Genomic DNA, 17,139 nt, shown 5'->3' with positions numbered 1-17,139 from the left:
CAGTAGGAAGGATCCTAGTGACAAGGCCTCTCAGAAGCAGCATTTGGATCGAGACACAGCAACATGGTGGTGGGGAGGGCAAGCAGGTGCTAGAGTCTTCTAGTCTTGTTGAGATGGAATCTGATGCTTACCACCTGTGAGACTGGAACATGCCTGGGATCTGTGAGCCTGTTCCCTCTGTGAGGTGGGGATAAGGTGGTCCTGCAGTAGCACATTCTCAGCCAGCAATGGTGTCCCTCCCCATTCCACCCAGACAGTTTGGAAGGTCCAGGCAATTTTCATTGTCATAGCAGGAGGGCTGCCAGCAGTCTAGGGACCAGGGATTCTCAACACCTGTCAACCTGCTGGCTCCTCCACAACAAGAGGAGTCCCCCACCCCAACCACTCACACTGCCCTTTCCAGTTGACTGGAGGAGCAGCCCTGGAAGGTGGAACTTCAGCACAGGCAGGTTGATGCTATTCTGGGCATGGAGGCAGGTCAGAGGCTGGGCTGGCCTCCACTGTGCTGCACTCACTCCCAGAATAGTTGCTTAAAATATCCTTGGAGATGTAAAGCACGAAAAAGGGGCCTGAGTCCAGGCAACGCCTGGACTGGGGGATCAGGGCTTACCCAGCATGCACAGGGGCTTCCTGGCAAACTTCAGTCGTCCCCTCCAGCCTTTGTACCGACAGCAACATCCGGCGGCCCAGATCCTCAAAGCAAACTCGGCTCCAAAGATGAAAATAGCGAATGTTTCCTGCATGGAAGAGCATATGGAGAGGGCTGGGTGGCTGGGGACAGGTGTCCGGGCCAGTGTGTTCTGCTCTGCAGATCTGGAGAGCTGGGTTTCTGCCACCCCTGCTGGGCTTTGTGGTGGCAGTGGCTGGGGGTGGGGAGGGAGTCAAGGGTTGGTTCCCTCCATCATCTTTGGAGGGTTTCCTTCTTCATTCAGATGTGCTAACTGTCCCTGGCTCGTCCCTGTGGTTTTTTCTTTCTTTTTTTCCCTATGTTTCTTTTTGCAAAGAATCATTTTTTAAAAAAAAGTCCTTTTGAACATATTAAAAACCTTTAAAAAGTGAAGTTGGTTGAAGAAAGCTGTCTCAAAGAAACAGTCTACTAATCTTGCCCAGTGTCTGGCCCCTCTTGTTGCTAACTGTGGCCAATGTTGGCTAAGCCAGATTTTTAAGCCAGGTACCACCCCCAAGTATTTCATATAATTTTCAAATTACATTTTGAGAAACCAAAGCAGAGGCCAGTGTAGGGTGAAGCATGCCTTTCTGTTAACTTTGGAGTAAGGGGAAGTTGTATTATAGAACTTAGAACATGTAATGGCCTTGGCTCTGACTCATCTGCTCTTATCTCTAATCTGAAATGGCCAATCTTTATCAGGAACACATGTGGGCCCATGGCGGCCTCATTAAGTGAGGGAAGCATGGTTTTGTTCTCAGGCCTGGACATGGCTGAGGACCTGGGGAGATACAGCCAGTCGGGCAGACCTGTACCAGGGGCAGCATCCTCCTCATTACTGTGGAAGTCCAACCAGAGGGCTCCACCCCAGAACAAAGTGGGGGTGCCGGCCATCTCACCAGCAGCAGGAGCCAGTCTCCGGAGACAGTTTCGTACTCCTTGAAGGTGGTCAGCACAGCCAGAATCAAGCACCCTAGGACAATCAGGAACCTAGAGGGAGGAAGGAGAGGAAAGAACCTTTAGTCGTGGAGGGCTGTGCAGGGAGATGGGGAAAGAAGTCACCTGGATGAAGGCACAGTCCCACTGGACAGCATTCTGTGCTCTCTCCATTATCCCACCTAATCCCCAGAGAAATCTGCGGGACAGATAGGAATTCCTGTCCTAGTTAGAGAAAGCTAGATGAAGTATGGTTCAACAAGGTGCATGTGTTCACTTGACCGCTAGCTAGCAGAATCAGTCACTTAGAAGTCAAACCAGCCCTCCCAGCAGTAGGGGGCTGCAGAATCCCAAAAGACCAAAAATTATCGCTGTTTTTTTAAATCAACAAGAACATGAATAAGTTAGCACGTCCAGTATATATACGGCTCTGATCTTAAAATATATGGAAATTCTTCCTTGTATGAAGAAAACACTCTTTTCAAAGATAAATTCAGAGAAGGCTGTGTCCTCATGTTTGAGTACTATTCCTTTTTACAGTCAATGGCTGTAGAAAACCTCTTTCAATTGGCGAGGGGCAGGGGGTTTTCGACTTGTGTTTGAAATGCTGGAAAGAATAGGAATTAGCACACTGAGGGCTGCTCAAAGCTGGTCCCTTAAAATTCCTACAGAGGTCATCTGGTCCTTGCTCTCACCTCAGACTAAAGCAAACCCCTGAGACAGAGACAGAGAATGCTTCGTTGCTTTAGCAAATAAAAATGGCCTTTCCTCCTCCAGATGTGGACTAGTCTGGCTCCACAGTCAGTTCCTGGTTCCTGGGGTATCTGACAGAGAATGGACAAGCTAGGACCCTGGGGTGAAGCCTGATGGTGTCTCACATACTCTAAGTGCTCCTACTCCAGACAATCTGCTCTCTGTCCTGTTCATGGCTAATTCTACCCATGCTTCTCGGTTTGCTCATTTATTCCTTGAATCTGTATAAGGCAGAGATTGGGAGCACAGCTGGAATTCGCTGATGAATGAGCTGGATCTGCTTTCAGGAGCTCACAATCCGGATAAGCAGAAGACTGCCTCATGCTATAAGAGCAAGAAACTTGATAACAGGAAGCATGAAAATATCTGCCTTTGGCTTTGGCTGGGACCCAAATCCTGGCTGGTCCTTGGTGATCCCAGTCACATGTTTCAGTCATTAAACTTGCTAATCTTCAGACCTGAATATTTATGTTTCCAGCTCTTCCTAGGAACCTGAGATTTCCAAACTTCTATGTCTGGCCATTTTACTTGAAATTTGTGACTCTAATCCATCCTGGAATCTGCCTATCCTGAATCCCAAACCTTCTTCTCAGGTGATGGTGGTGATGATGGTGATGATAATGGTGGTAATGTTAGTGATGATGGTGGTGATGGTGGTGATAGTGATGATGGTGATGATGAGGGACAACTCCCATTACTGCCCTTCGGTGAGCACCTTCCACCTGCCACTTTGCATGTATCAGTTCATCACCCTTACAACAACCTCCCAGGGCAGATATGACCATTAACATGCTGAAGGATTTTTCAGAACAAGATCTTCTAAAAGTTTAAGTTCTGGGTCCTATGATGTAAGCCAGCAACCACTAGGCTTTGTCCTCAGTTGGCATTGAACATGGAGCTGGAGTCCTTGGCTGAGTCAGTGTGTGGGTGAAAGGGACAATTGTGTCCCAAAGTGATCTTGTTTAGCAGAAGTAGGAGCCTTAGCCAGACTCTGAGACTCTTGCCACCCCACGTACTTGGTGTGCGTGTCAATATGGGGGAGATTCTACAAGAAGCATGCATGGTGTGCACAATTTCAGCTGATGCCAGGACTTGCGCCTTTGCATAGCCGTCCCTCCCCCTTGGTGCAAGTGGCTCACTCCTGACAACAGCATGGCAATGGCGGAGGAAGTCACTCCTCTACTTGGGTTTTGTTACATGGTGAAAGTATAGAGATAGTTGCGCCTGTGACTGTTGCACAGGGTACAAGACTGTTTCACAGACAGGAGCCAGGGACTCTTGCTGGCTGTGAGCTGCTATGTCATGAAGGACCTATGAGGGCTTGAGAAAAGGAGCTGTGGGGGCTTCTGGAACCCAAGAGCACCCCCAGCTGCTGACCAGCATGAACATGTGACTGTCCTGCAGGGCCAGCCATCACGAGAACCTGGAAGATGGTCACAAGGTCCAGAAAGGATCAGCCCAGACCACATGCTGATTGCTGGGTTGTGGGACCCTGAGCACAGGATGCAGTTAAGTCACAAATGGACTCCTGACACTTGGAAGTTCTGAGATAAAGACATGTGTGTTGTTACAAGCCAGCAAGTAGTGGCAATTTGTTAGGCAGTGATAGAAAATGAACACACTGTGGAATGGAAATCTGTGCCAGGGGTGTCTGGGTTTATAGAGCATGGTGATTCATGCCATGGAACAGCTGCATTTACTTGCTTGGTCTGTTAGACTTCTCTCCTGGAGAGCAGAGACTGCCGGCTCCTCTCCATAGTCCAGTGACCAGCTCAGAGCTGGCACTTAATAAGAACACATAAGTGCTTAGGGAAAGGGCTGAAGCAGCAACGGAGGTCAGCAACTGCCCTCTCGTTGGAATTAAGGACAAGGATATAGGGAGGGCCTGGAGAGACAGGCAGAATACTAGAGTTTCTGGGCCAAGTGAAGAGTTTGCATTTTTCTCTGCAAGACATCTTTAATACCTAGCTACCTCTCTGGATTAAGTGTCTATATATAGTAAGTCCCCCCATCTGAGGTTTCGCTTTGTGTGGTTTCAGTTACTCACGGTCAGCTGTGGTCTGAAAATATTCACTGAAAAATTCCAACAATAAGCAATTTATAAGTTCTAAGTAATTTTTTCACAATATAGTATTCTAATTGTTCTATTATTAAGTATTGCTTTTAATCTCTTACTGTACCTAATTTAGATCTTAAACTTGACCACAGGTATGGAGTATGCATAGGAAAAAAAATAGCGTATATTGAGTTTGGTACTATTCATCTTTCAGGCACTCACAGAACATCTCTAAGGTGCCACTTAGAGAAAAAAGGAGACTAGAGTGTGTCCACATCTGCATCTACATGTATCTGCAAAAAGTTCTCTGAAGGACTGGTTACAAGGCTGTTGTTGCTGGCTGACCAGAGACGAGGAAGGCTCAGGTGGAGAGATAACAACAGCCTCCTGATGTTCTCAGTGGGATTTGTGACTAAAGGGATGTGAAGGCCAAACAGGGAGACACCAGGAAGGCCTCAGGGCTGGGGAAAGTGTGAAGGACCACTGTTCAAAGATGGCAGGAGGATGGGCAACAGCCAGCACAATAGCAAAGACAAGCAACAACCTGTGGACCTGCGGAGTCTGAGATCCAGGTGGAAGTCTCCATCAGGCTGATCAAAATCTAAGTCTAAAGCTCAGAGGAGATGTCAGGGCAGAAGTTGCAACAACACCAAGCTTTAATAACTTGATGCTTGGATAATTCAGACTTCACCAACCACCAAAGAGATTTCAATCATTTACCAGGGAGCTACAGAACAAGACTTCAGCCAGCAGGGGGCAGCAACCACCAGGCAGAGCTCTGCCCGTTCTGCACCTTTCCAGTAACCTGGGGCTCTGCTGAGATGAGAGAACCATCAATTTATAAAGCTCCAGTCATCAAGGAAGGCCTCCTATCCCGAGAAGGGGAAAACCTCCTTTTTTTGTGCAAAATTCAATAGGTCCTTAAAATAGGAGCTCAATTTCAGATGGAGCACATGTCTGTGTGCCAACAGAAGCCAGCTGGGTCTCTGGACACTAAAGAGCCACTAGATGGCTAGCTGTGCTCCCCACTTCTCCTCCAGTCTTGGCGCTCTCTTCTGAGCCTCACCAGCTCTCCTTTTGCCCTCATCCCATTGGTTGCCTCTCTACATCCTTGGCCATTTCTCCACTGCCCTCCGTTGCTCTCCCTCTCCTGACGTCATTTCCTCTCCCCCTCCTGCTTTCCTTCCCCCTTCCTCTCTTCCCTTCACTCCCCCTCCTCGGTCTTCTCCCTCACTTCTTCCTGTGACCTGCAGGCCCTGCAGGGTTTGTGGTCCACACTCCCGAGGGGAGCCACCAGCTGCCCTTGTTTCCTGGCTGTCTTTGCAACTGCTGCCGGTCAGGGTCAGTGGTCTTGGACACACCCGTAAATCGGACACCTCCCGATCCATGCTCTCCTCAAACTCTGCCATCTTCCAACCAGGAAAAGGCAGAGGAGGGCTGGGGGAACTGCTACCAGGAGGCCTTTATTCCTGCACATGGTTCCGAGGTGCAAGGTGAGGGACTCCTGATGAGACCCTGTGCATCCTGCCTAAGCCCCTCCATGTCAGATCTCTGCCCAGCAGCAGGCAAAGAAGGAAGGTTCAGGCAGCTTCTATAGACATACAGGTGAGCAAGGAACCACAGGGGCATCTGGACATCCCCACTGCCCTCTCCTCAGCCATGCCAGTCATCTTCTGCAGGCAACAAAGCAGGGCCCGCTGGGAAGAGACAGTGAACTGTGATGTGCCCCTCACAGGCTGCATTCACACCATGACAAAGACAGGAGCCTAGCATTTGTGGCCATTTCTTCCATATGCCGTTTCCTCTTCTCCCGAGAGCAGCACTGAGAGGCAGGGCACGGCCATCTTTATATATATATTGATTTATTCTTTCAAGGCGGACACAATACCTTTGTTTTTACTTGGTGCTAAGGATCGAACCCAGTGTCTCACACAGTAGATGAGCACTCTACTGACTACTGAAGAGCCACGACCCCAGCCCCACTGCCATCTTTTATTTGCGTCACCATTTCAGGCAGCAGGGCAGGGTCACCAAGGGAGAGAAGGGCCCTGTGCTGGGAGTTGGCAACAGCGTGTACCCAGGTATCTGCATTGGAGGCGGTTTGGTCAGAGCCCATGTGGGGGCAGCCTGGATACTCCCAGGTCAGCAGGCAGAGGACCATGGCCTCCCCTCCTCTCCTTCCTCTCTGGCTTCCCAGGTGAGGGGGAGCTCCATTGGATTCCCAGAGACACCTGATACTCCTGCTCTGGTTGCTGTTGTTTCTGAGCGGCTGTCCTGACATCTGTAGCGCACACAAGCTCCTACAGACTGAAGGAGTAGGCAACGGCTGCCCTGTGGACCCGCTTCTTAGACTCCTTGCCTGTCTGCCTTGACATGGGCCCACGTGGGACATTCTCCCCAGCCAGGAGAAGGCAGACTGAATTTTCTATCAAAGCAAGTGCTGCTGACATCTTAGGTAGCCATGCCTGTCCTAACCCGAGGCACCACCGTTGATCCTGGCCCTGGAGAAGACAGCACAACCCCAACCAGCAGAGAATGACCTCAGAGCACATGAGGATGCTATTGGTCCCCAACCAAAATGCCTCCCAGTATATCACCCGCTGTGTGCCAGGGATTTCTTCCATTGCTTGTTTTTAGTTTCACATATTTGTGAAATGTTTCACTTAATGGAATGTCTCCCAGGTCTATCCATTCTGTCATAAAGGCTAGTATTGCATGCTTTTTAGGGTTGAATAGTATTCCATCTGTAACAAAAACAAAAGTAGACAGATGGGATTACATCAAACTGAAAAGCTTCTGCACAGCGAAGGAAACAATCAACAGAGTAAAGAGACAGCCAACAGAATAGGAGAAATATTTACAAAATATACATCTGATAAAGAGCAATATTCATAATTCTTTAACATATAAGGAACACAAAAAACTCAACAGCAAAAAAAAATTAAATGGGCTATATTTTTGAATAGACATTTCTCAAAAAAAAAAGCGCCATACAAATGGCCAACAGGGATTTCTATAAATCACCTCCCCAAAATAATGTTTGAGTCACCCAGATCAGGGCTGACAAATCATTTTTATCTTGCAAACCCACTGGTATGGATTAACTAAGGCTCCCAGAATACAGCGCTGTGTTGAAAAGAATTTAGACTGCTGCCAACTTAGCTGGGGAAGTGCTGTTATCCATTAGCAATGTCTGTTACAGAAGCAGGAAAGGGCTGAGGAGTTGCCATCCCCTTGGACCAGGAATGAGCTAAAGTCACTTTTCAGTTTTCTTTCCCTGACTTGGCTCATGCCAAGCTCCCCATGAACGTCCATTAACTAAAGCTCCTTGTGAACTTCCATTTACTCGAAATTTTGAGGGACTTTAAGAAAGACTTGTTCTTTTTCTCTTCATCTTTTAAAAAGGAAATTTGTGAATTTGTGCTCCAGAGATCTGAGCGATTTGCTAGTGGCCACAAAACGGTTCTTTGCAGAGCTAGAGTGAAACCCTGGTCTCCTGGCTCCCAGCCCGGTACATCTCCACTGTGCCGCTCTCTGCTTTGTCTTTGGGGAAAAGAAAGAATCAGTTATGGACATTACTACCGTTGTTTCAGCTGCTTGCAATATGTGCCTTTCTATTGGATCCCACCAACCTCAGGTCCAAATGTGAAAGACAGAACACCAGGGTCATTCAGAGAAAGTAAACAAAATGAGGTATTTGCTTCTTCTTTAGAGAGCTGACCTACATTTTGCTTATTTAACATTTGTCCATTTTCTCTGCCCAGATATGCTGTGTGCCTATTTACCTGAGGTGCATAACAGCTGTAAACTAGGTCATCAGATGCCAGGCAGTTCCTGTTTCTCCATCCCACCAGTCTGAGAAGAAGTTCATGGAAAATTTTAGTGACCATTCCCATCTCTTAATCCTATCTTAAAAGTTACAAACTCACAACTTGAGGAACATGAGAGGTGAATAAAGACCCGTTGGTGAGAGGTTGAATTTCAGGGTCAGCAAAGTAACACAGAGTTGAGCTAAGCTGTGGCAGGCTTCTGAGTGTCCCAGAAGAGGACCTTTAGAGCCACTTCACCCTCGTGGCTGGAAAGAGGCAAGGAATGTGGCAGGTCAACAGAAAAGAGCCCAGGAGGAGGCGTTGGCCACTCTACCTCCAGTGGATCAGCATGTGTCTTTCTGTGTCACATTTCTGAGCAGAGGTATCTGACTGTGCCAACCCCTGTTTAAATGCAGCTGTAGCTTTCTCATGCACTAGAGGAGAACGTCCCAGCAGTTTTGGAAGGCAAACCAGGCTTGCCCAGGTCAGATCACATTGTGGCAGAATGGATGAAAAGTGAGAGCTAACTAGGCTCTGCCTATGAGGGACTCGCTTTAGATCCAAAGACATAAATAGTTTGGTAGCGAATATAGAAAATGCTATTCCATGCAGAGAGTAACCGAAATAGAACTGAGGTGGCTAGAGTAACATCATTCTCTAAAATAGACACAAAGACAAAAATTGCAACCAGAGAGACAAAGGAATCATTATATATTGATAAACCGTCCATTCATTAAGAAGATACAACAATTATAAACATATGTGCACTCAACCACAGAGCTCCAAAATACACTACACTTCATTTCTAGGTTCACCTCTCCATTCTTTCTCCCTCTAGTCACACGAAACGTACAACTTAATCAAAACATGGCAGGTCCTCCAAAAATCTCTTCACTCCTCATCACACATTTTCTTTCTCTTATCCAATGAACACACCCTTTCTCCTCTTTAAGATGCAGCTCAAATATCACCTCCTCTATTATGACTTCTTCTCCCCCTTCTTTCCTTCTTCCTTCCTCCCTCCCTTTCTTCCAATTATATGCCAGGAAGTCAGGGCCAGCAGTTCCTGTCTCTCAAGAGCTAACAGCTCATCTCTTGCTTCCCAAACTAAGTGATGGAGCACCTTCTAAGCATCACCCAGGATTTTTTTTCTTATTTTCTCTTAACACTCACCCAGGCTGTGACATTCACTTCCCTCTCTGAGCTCTGGCTTTCAACAATGAACAGATCTCATTGTGTCTTGCCTTCAGCGCTTACCTCTCATAGGATGATTTGATGAGCAAGGGTCCCACACTTTTCCTCTTGAGGTCGCAGTGCCTAGTCCAAGGGATTAACTCTACCCTTCATATTCCCAGCCCTGCTCTTTACTTGCTTCAGGAGCTTGAAGAAGTTCTTTCCTCTCCCCAGGCCTCAGTGTCTACATCTGGGAGACGAGGAATTGATGGGAATGGTCCCAGAGGGCCTTCAGGGCTGTTATTATGGGTTCAGGCTTTCAGCCAATAACCCTGGTGGGAGGGTCTAGAAAGGTTCCCAAGGAGGAATAGACCTGAGTTCAGATCTCAGCTCTGCCACTTACCTGTGGGGGATTATTTCCTCATCTATAACTGGGAATGACAGTAGCACCTAATTCAGGGTGAAGAGTGAGACCATGCTCTTGGACTACACAGTGCCATGTGGGACAAGCTTTCAGACCTGATTTGCGTTAGCCACTGCAGGAATGACTCTGAGCTGGGCTGGGCCAAGTCAATGACTGTCCCAGGTGGATGATGGAATCTCCTGCTTTTCATCAGATCCAGGAATCCTTATTTAAAATGGGCAAATAAACTAGAATTAAATAAGATTTATAAGACAGTACCTCAGTTCCAACACACACTCTCCATCCCACCAGTCAGAATCACATTTGGCTATTTCTAAAGAGTGTCTTATCAGCAGTCTAGATCAGCCTAGACTTCTATAAGCAGGCTGTATTTCTGGAGGGTGGAAACTTCTGGCTGGAGATGGGTTATCAGCCTTTGCCAGGAGCTCTGCTCCATGCCTCCATTGTCTTCCACTCCACCAATGCCATCAGCTAGAAGACAGGGCAGTTCCATCAATGGTCCTGCCCACACCCTCTCCAGCGGCCCTTCTCATCTGATGCTTCCTGACAACAACCATGGGGTCCAAGCTCTGGTCCTGTCTTGGGGGCTAGAGACAGGAACCATTAGCTAGGTGCTTCCTGTTCCTCAGAATCCCTGGGCCAGGTTGAGTGTGCAGGTCTAGTGGGAAGCACGAAGCAAGTGGAGACAGACCATCTCCAGATGTGTCCTCTCTGTTCCCCGACACAGGCCACATCTTTTATGTATCCTGGGATGCTGAGGTCACTTTGCCCCAGTGGTACTCAGCTCTTGGCTTTCAGCATTCTTTCTGAGTATCAGCCTCTGGACTAGAGGCCAGGCTAGTAGATGCCACAAAGAGACATGAGGCTATGTTTTAAGTACCTTCTTCAGGGTGCAAGTACATACCATGTTCCCATGATAACTCAATGGCAAAAGGAAAAAGAGTAAAGAAAGGTTCTAGAGTCTAGATGTGGCAAGTCGGCCTTCTGAAGACCCTTAGAGATTCTTGCTTCCCTGGGGTAATTCCTTCTTCTCTAAAGTGGCTGTAGCCAATAGAATCCAGTAAATATGAGTGGAGTCACTTCTGTGATCAGGTTGAAAGATCATGACTTCCATCTTGCTGTGAGCTCTCTCTTTTTCTTGTTGGCTTGATGAAGTGAGTTGCTATATTGGGGAAGGTCAATGGCACGGGACCAAACACGGCCTTTGGTCAACAGTCAGCAAGGAGCTAACACTCAGCCCAACAGCCATCAAAGGTAGGTTCTTCCAATTGCCATAAGAGGGTCTTAGAGAGAAGCTTCCCCAGTGGGGTCTTCTGATGAGACCCAAGCCTAGGCTAGCACTATAACTATAGCCTCTGAGAAGCTGAGTAGAGTCCAGAAGCCTAGCCTGGACTCCTGATTCACAGAAAGTGCCAGATACTAAGACCCTGTGTGCTGACCCACTGTGTGTTAAGCTCCTGTGTGTTGATCCTCTGTGTGTTGAGCCACTGTGTCTTAAGCCACTGTATCTTAAGCCCCTCTGTATTGAACCCCTGTGTGTTGAAACCCCGTGTGTTGAGCCCCTGTGTGTTAAGGCACTGTGTGTTGAGCCCCTATGTGTTGAGATCAACAGGCTGCTGTATGTAACTAATGCTAGCTTGCCCGGATCTGGTTCCTGGCTCCCCACTTAGCAACCAGATGAGCTAAAAACCTCGATGTCTTTTCTGTAAGACAGGAGTGACAAATCCAGGGATCCTTGCTAGCAAATTATTCTCATCTCTGCCTTTGCAGTAGGAAATTGCAAGGAGCAGCAAAAATCTTCACAACCCAAAACTGTTTCCCTAAGGAGGTCTCCATGCCAGCGTCCTAGAGAAGGGAAGAGTAGTCTCCATCTTGGCCACACTGTGGATAGGCAGGGTCAGCCTCTGCCTCAACAGCAGGGTCAACATCCAGTAGCATGATGTGAGTCACTCTCAAAATAGAGAGGCCGAGCGGATGAAGCAGGCAGGATTTCAAGAAGCTGATGGAAATGATGAGGGGGAAATGCTCTGGGTACAACAGAACCATGAGCAAGTGACACTCTTGCAGGAATCATTGAAGACAAAACAACTGATACTTTAAAGGCCTGGAATCTTATACAACACTTGCCCCCAAATGTAGGGGAAAATGAAATGTGAAGTTACGTAATTTTGGCATTAAAATGTATTCCCAAGTTAGCCCAGGATTCAGTCTTTGCTGGTTCTAAAAGAATCCAGTTGCAATTACAACTTGAATGTTGTTAATTCTGAGACACAATAAGCACATTTGTATTTTGATTACTTCTTGAGGTAAAGTAATAATCTGATATGTTTGCTATTCCTGCCTGGTATGAAGAAGTTGTCTTCATTTTCTATAAATCCCCTTTGAGTGGATTTTCACCAACCGACCGTGGAATGAAATTGCCCTTTAAACCTACCTCATGGGAAATTCAGGTGGATTAAGAGGGATACATTTTAAAATGTCAACATGTAAAAGTGCCCAGAATTCCAAAAAATAGTGTGCACTTAACTTCTTTTCCCTTTCCTTCACATGATATTCCTTGAAAGTCCTCCAAAAGTTGACTTAAAGAGTAAAGAGAAAAGAAAAATTGTCTATACAAACACCCACGTTCCTGAAATATGGAAAGAACATCCTAGCTACAAATCAGAATGAACAAATCTTTATCAATTTCCACATCTGTGCCTACATTTACATCTGTATTATATCCACATCCACCTATGTTTCCACAGAAGTGTAAGGAAGATGCAGGTTTCAACCATTTAAATCAAGAGTTAGAAAACTACAGCCCTCAGGCCAAATCTGGCCCCATGCCTGCTTTGTAAATAAAGTTTTATTACACCACAGCCACACCCATTTTTTAGTGCACATTCCATGGCTGCTCTTTATTTTTATGGGGCAGGAGCAGAACCCAGTAGTTGCAACAGCGACCTTCTGGCCCACAGCACTTAGGCTTGCAGTAATTTCCATCTGGCTCTTTAAGAAAAAGCTTGACAACCCCTGGTGTAAACCAAGAGTTCAGGGAAGTTCAATCAGCATCAGGAATTTTCCTTGCCTAATGCTGTACAGGAAAACAATGCATACAACTTCAGTGTCGGAACACTTAAGATGATTAGAGGGATAAAATAGAGACATATCCACATTTCTGGAGTTCTCTCAAGAAAGTATAAATTATGAATACAAATCAGAAGGAAGCCTGCAGTTTAAGCTCCTATAGCTTCATGGTGGATCTACTTCTGGAAGCATCCATTTGGGTTTAGTGACACGTTACCATGCACTTCTTCTTGAGGCCCTATCTTCTCACTGATGGTTTTTAAGTAAGCCAACAGCCTCACTTGGACACTGTTACTGCCCCAGGTGTGTGTTTTGGGGGTGGCACTAACTAGTGTGACTTCAGCCTTTTGAAGCAATTTTTTTCATGACTTGACCAAACATCATGGGCAGCTCCTCTCAGGGAAGGGCTTGGCCCTGGAGCTGGACACATCAGTGTCTCAAGTCCAGCCTCCTCATTGGGTTTCTGGCTCCTCATCTGTAGCATGGAGTGAAGTGCCTACCTTGCAAGAGGACCCAGAGAGATAATGGATATAAAATCCTTACTGGCAGCAGTAGGCACTCAGGCGATGGCACTTGCCCTCCAGTTTGCTGACTAAGGCATGCCCACTTACAAATTATTTATAACTGGGAGCATAAATTCAGGAGGCAGAGAGGGAATGAGTTTAAATTTTGATGGCACTATTTATTGTTTTGTGACCTTGGGTAAGTACCTTAACCTCTCTGATCCTCCAATCTCTTGCATTTATTATGGGGACAATTATATAACCTCATAGAGTTGTTGTGAGGCCTAAAGACACCTCAATTTCTTCAACTATAAAATAGGGATACTGAAAAGTTTAGGCTAGTTCTTGATCAACATCAGCAATCACTATTATTATGAATGTAATTGTTATTTTTTATTGCTACCTGAAACAGTGCCTGGGAATGTGTAAATTCTGGAGAACTGAAATCAACTGTCATTATTATAACCCATTTGGACTTTATCAAGCATATGTCATCTTTGGAGAGCTCTCCCAAGACACTGGGGTCATATTTCATTGTCTTTCACCCACCATCAATTGTAAGACACACCATCATTGCACCAACTCCTGAGAAAAGGAATCGGCCAATTAAATTATGACAGCCATGATTGCATTTCACCCCCTCATGTTATACATGTTAAACTGGGGAAAGTATGTGGCTTTGAATTGATGAAACAGAGGTAAGTAGAGGTGACCTAGAATCAAGTCCTTCTGGATAAACCCTTAGAAGAAGACAGGGTGTTACAAGGCGGCTCCAGGCACATCATTCTGTGTGTGGGGTGGGCTGGAAGTGAATCTCATGTCTTCCAAAACCAAGAAGTCCCATGGACTCAAGTATGGTTCATGTGGCCCGTAGATTTCTCCTTACCCCCCCACCCCGTTCCCATGCCACAGCTGGGCACCCTGCCCCACCACAGCACTCTTGATCTGTTATCTAGTTATGTCTATTTTCTTTTGAAGTACTGCCTCATGCCTGGTCTACCACTGTCATTTGTGTCATAAATCGTCCATCAGGCCCCAACTGATCTCCAGTGCCCCCCCCAACTCTTGCCCCTCCAACCATCTGCCAGGCCCAGATTTCCCAGCCTCCTTCCTGTTACGTGGCAGCCTCTGTTCACCTGATGTCTGGCTCACATTGCTTCCCTCATCTCCCTGCCTCCTTGCTCCTCACCCTGCACCCCCATACACCTTAAGTTTCCTGTCACTTGGGGAACTTGGTTTCTTGGAAAGTAGAGGGTCTTGGGAGTCAGGCAGATCCAGGATAAAAATCAGGATCAGGTTTCTAGCCATGTGCATGTGGCCACATTGTCTGGCCTCTGGGAACGCTGGTCTCCTTATTATTGAACCAGGTCAATGAAATACCTGAGTAAACATGTCCGGAGGGCCTTTATCCCAGAGCGAGGGAAGAGTGAACAGCAATTGGTAACTTTCAGACCCCTTCCCACAGTGCATAAGCCTGGAGAGAAGACCTTGCCCATTTCCTTTGTCATCTTTCAATCATGGTGACATGAGTGTCACCCAATAAAGCCTCCACCACATGCACAGCACAATCCAAGAAAAAACACAGCTTTTCTTCTGTGTCCATCCGGGAAAGCTGATCCTGAAGGCTGAACAAAATCAAAGATGCCTGAGTTCATTTCCACACAGCCTGCTCTGGCCAGGCCTTGTTTATTGGCTTTTCATAATTTCCTCAGGACAGACGTGTTCCGGGACACGGTGTACCAGAGAACTGCAGGGAGTTGTGCGGCCCTCAAGGAGGAAGATCACCAGCAGGTGCTGGCTCCTCTTTGTTGAAAGAGTCAGCCTGACATTACAGGGGCGAAAGCAACAGTCTTTTTAAAAGTCCATAAGCAGCAAATCAAAGTCCAGTCAACTTGGTAAACAAAGTGTTCTGAGCCTCCACACCCTGGGTGGTGCTTGCTGAGGTCAGAGACCATCCTTCCGTGGATACCCACTTGGCCATCAGAATGGTGCTGAGCCTGGAAAAATTGTTTGACTTAACGGACAGGGCAGAGCATCTACTATGGACATTAACGAAGAACTGACTGTGTACCAGGCACTGGACTGAGGCAGGTACACTAGCGGAATGAGTATGAATTCCAGAATCAAAGACTGCGTGTGATTTGCATCTTTCCTCTTCAAGTTTTGTGACCCAGGCAAAGATAATAATTTCTTAACCTTTGCTTTCTCAGTTGAAAATGGGCAATAGCAACGTCCACTGCATGAGACTGTGGGAGAGACTGATGGTAAAGGATGGGAAGTCCCTGGCAGTGGCTGTGGCAGGTGGGGATGTTCAATATGTGGGTTCAGTGGTAACATTGGTGACTGCTGGTTCTGGACATGGCTCTTTGCTTCCAGGAAGGCCAGAGCAGGAAACATCTGGAACAGCTGTATTTGCAGATGTCCCAAGCGAGGAGTCACTGCTCTCTCCAGCAAGGGTTCTGCTCTTGCTCTTCCCTGGGTCTGGAAGTAATAGGCCTGGGTTTGTGCAGGTGGAAGGTGAGATGGTGGTACAGGGATGGGGAACTGGCTGCCTCTGCTGTCATGAAAATACTTAAAACAGCTTCCAGAAGCAGAGGTGCATGTCCCTGACAGGGTCAGAGTAGATGCCAGCATTTTCTCTCCTGCATTGCCTCAGTCTCTCCCATTTACCCAAGAGGACTTGGGACTTGCTGTCAAGATTCTGGTCCAGAACATCTGCCCTAAGTCATCCCTGTCCTTCCACCCTAGTGCCCTGGGTTTCCAGGGCCTCGAAGCCCTCTGTGTCTCGATAGCTGTTTCTTTGGCATCTCCCTCTGCAGTTCCAAGCTGTTCCCATTGCTAACCATTTCCTGGTCACTCTGGGTGTCTACAGGCGAATATCTTGATCCTATACATTTCCAATTCTCTGGGTTTAAAAGACTCAATTCACAAGACATTCAATGCACACAATGGAAATGAAAACACAAGAACCCTCACATTGTCTTCTAAACCCAATAAATCAACTCATTTCATTTCCCTCTGCCCTTTCCAGCCTCAGGACATAGTCATATGCAATTTCTGAAAATTTGCACTGTCACCATGTTACAGTCTGCATTTTGTCTTATGAAAGAATAAATATTCTTCCACTTAGCTATAAAATATTCAGAACTTTCATGTTTAATGAAAGAGCAGCATTCTATGACATCAGTGCCCTAAAATATGTATAACTATTCTCTCATTGCTAGAAATTTAGGGTTAGGTTGCTTCTAATTCTGTTATACACAAGGTGGTGGTAAATATTTGTACCCATAGTTATTCTTTGTTTAGGATCAATTCTTTGTAGTAAACCTCTGGAACACCTCGACATCTGCATGGATCTTTGAGATATTCCATCAGATGGCTTTCTACAGGGTCATGTGACTTCACACCATCCCCAAGACCGTAGGAGGACCCCACTTTCATCCCAGTCTCACCCATGTTAGCTATTCTCATTTGCTAATTGTCTTGCAATTTAATAGATATAAACTGGAATTTGCATTTTAATTGGAGGAAAAGTCTTGCATCAAAGGACACAGCACTTCTAAGGGACCATCAACAATGCAGCAGAGGCTCTAGAAGGTTCTAGAGGTTCTAGTCTTCCCATCAGCTCTGAAATCACCTCAAGTGGGCGTTTACCTTCTTCCCTTCCAGAGAGGCCACCCAGGTTCCAGCCTTTTCACCTGCTCAATGAAGACGGGGAAATGTAGCGTGTAATTAGAGGATCACTGGCT

General features: G+C 46.7%; 1 protein-coding gene across 1 annotated transcript in view; it reads right to left on the bottom strand.

The window, feature by feature from the left end:
• Kcnq3 (potassium voltage-gated channel subfamily Q member 3) overlaps positions 1 to 17,139 on the bottom strand; it is a 291,536-nt gene that overhangs the window by 40,194 nt on the left and 234,203 nt on the right. Inside the window, 2 exon segments of the mRNA XM_046449139.2 lie at positions 611 to 737; positions 1,567 to 1,657. Of these exon segments, the coding sequence (XP_046305095.1) occupies positions 611 to 737; positions 1,567 to 1,657 (218 nt within the window).

This window comes from Marmota monax, unplaced genomic scaffold (genome assembly GCF_021218885.2).
Source record: "Marmota monax isolate L192 unplaced genomic scaffold, Marmota_monax_Labrador192_F-V1.1 WCK01_AAM20220418_F8-fsc00073, whole genome shotgun sequence".
NCBI lineage: Eukaryota > Metazoa > Chordata > Mammalia > Rodentia > Sciuridae > Marmota > Marmota monax.
The sequence above is the reverse complement of the archived record's forward strand: the minus strand, read 5'-3'. Positions and strand labels throughout refer to the sequence as shown.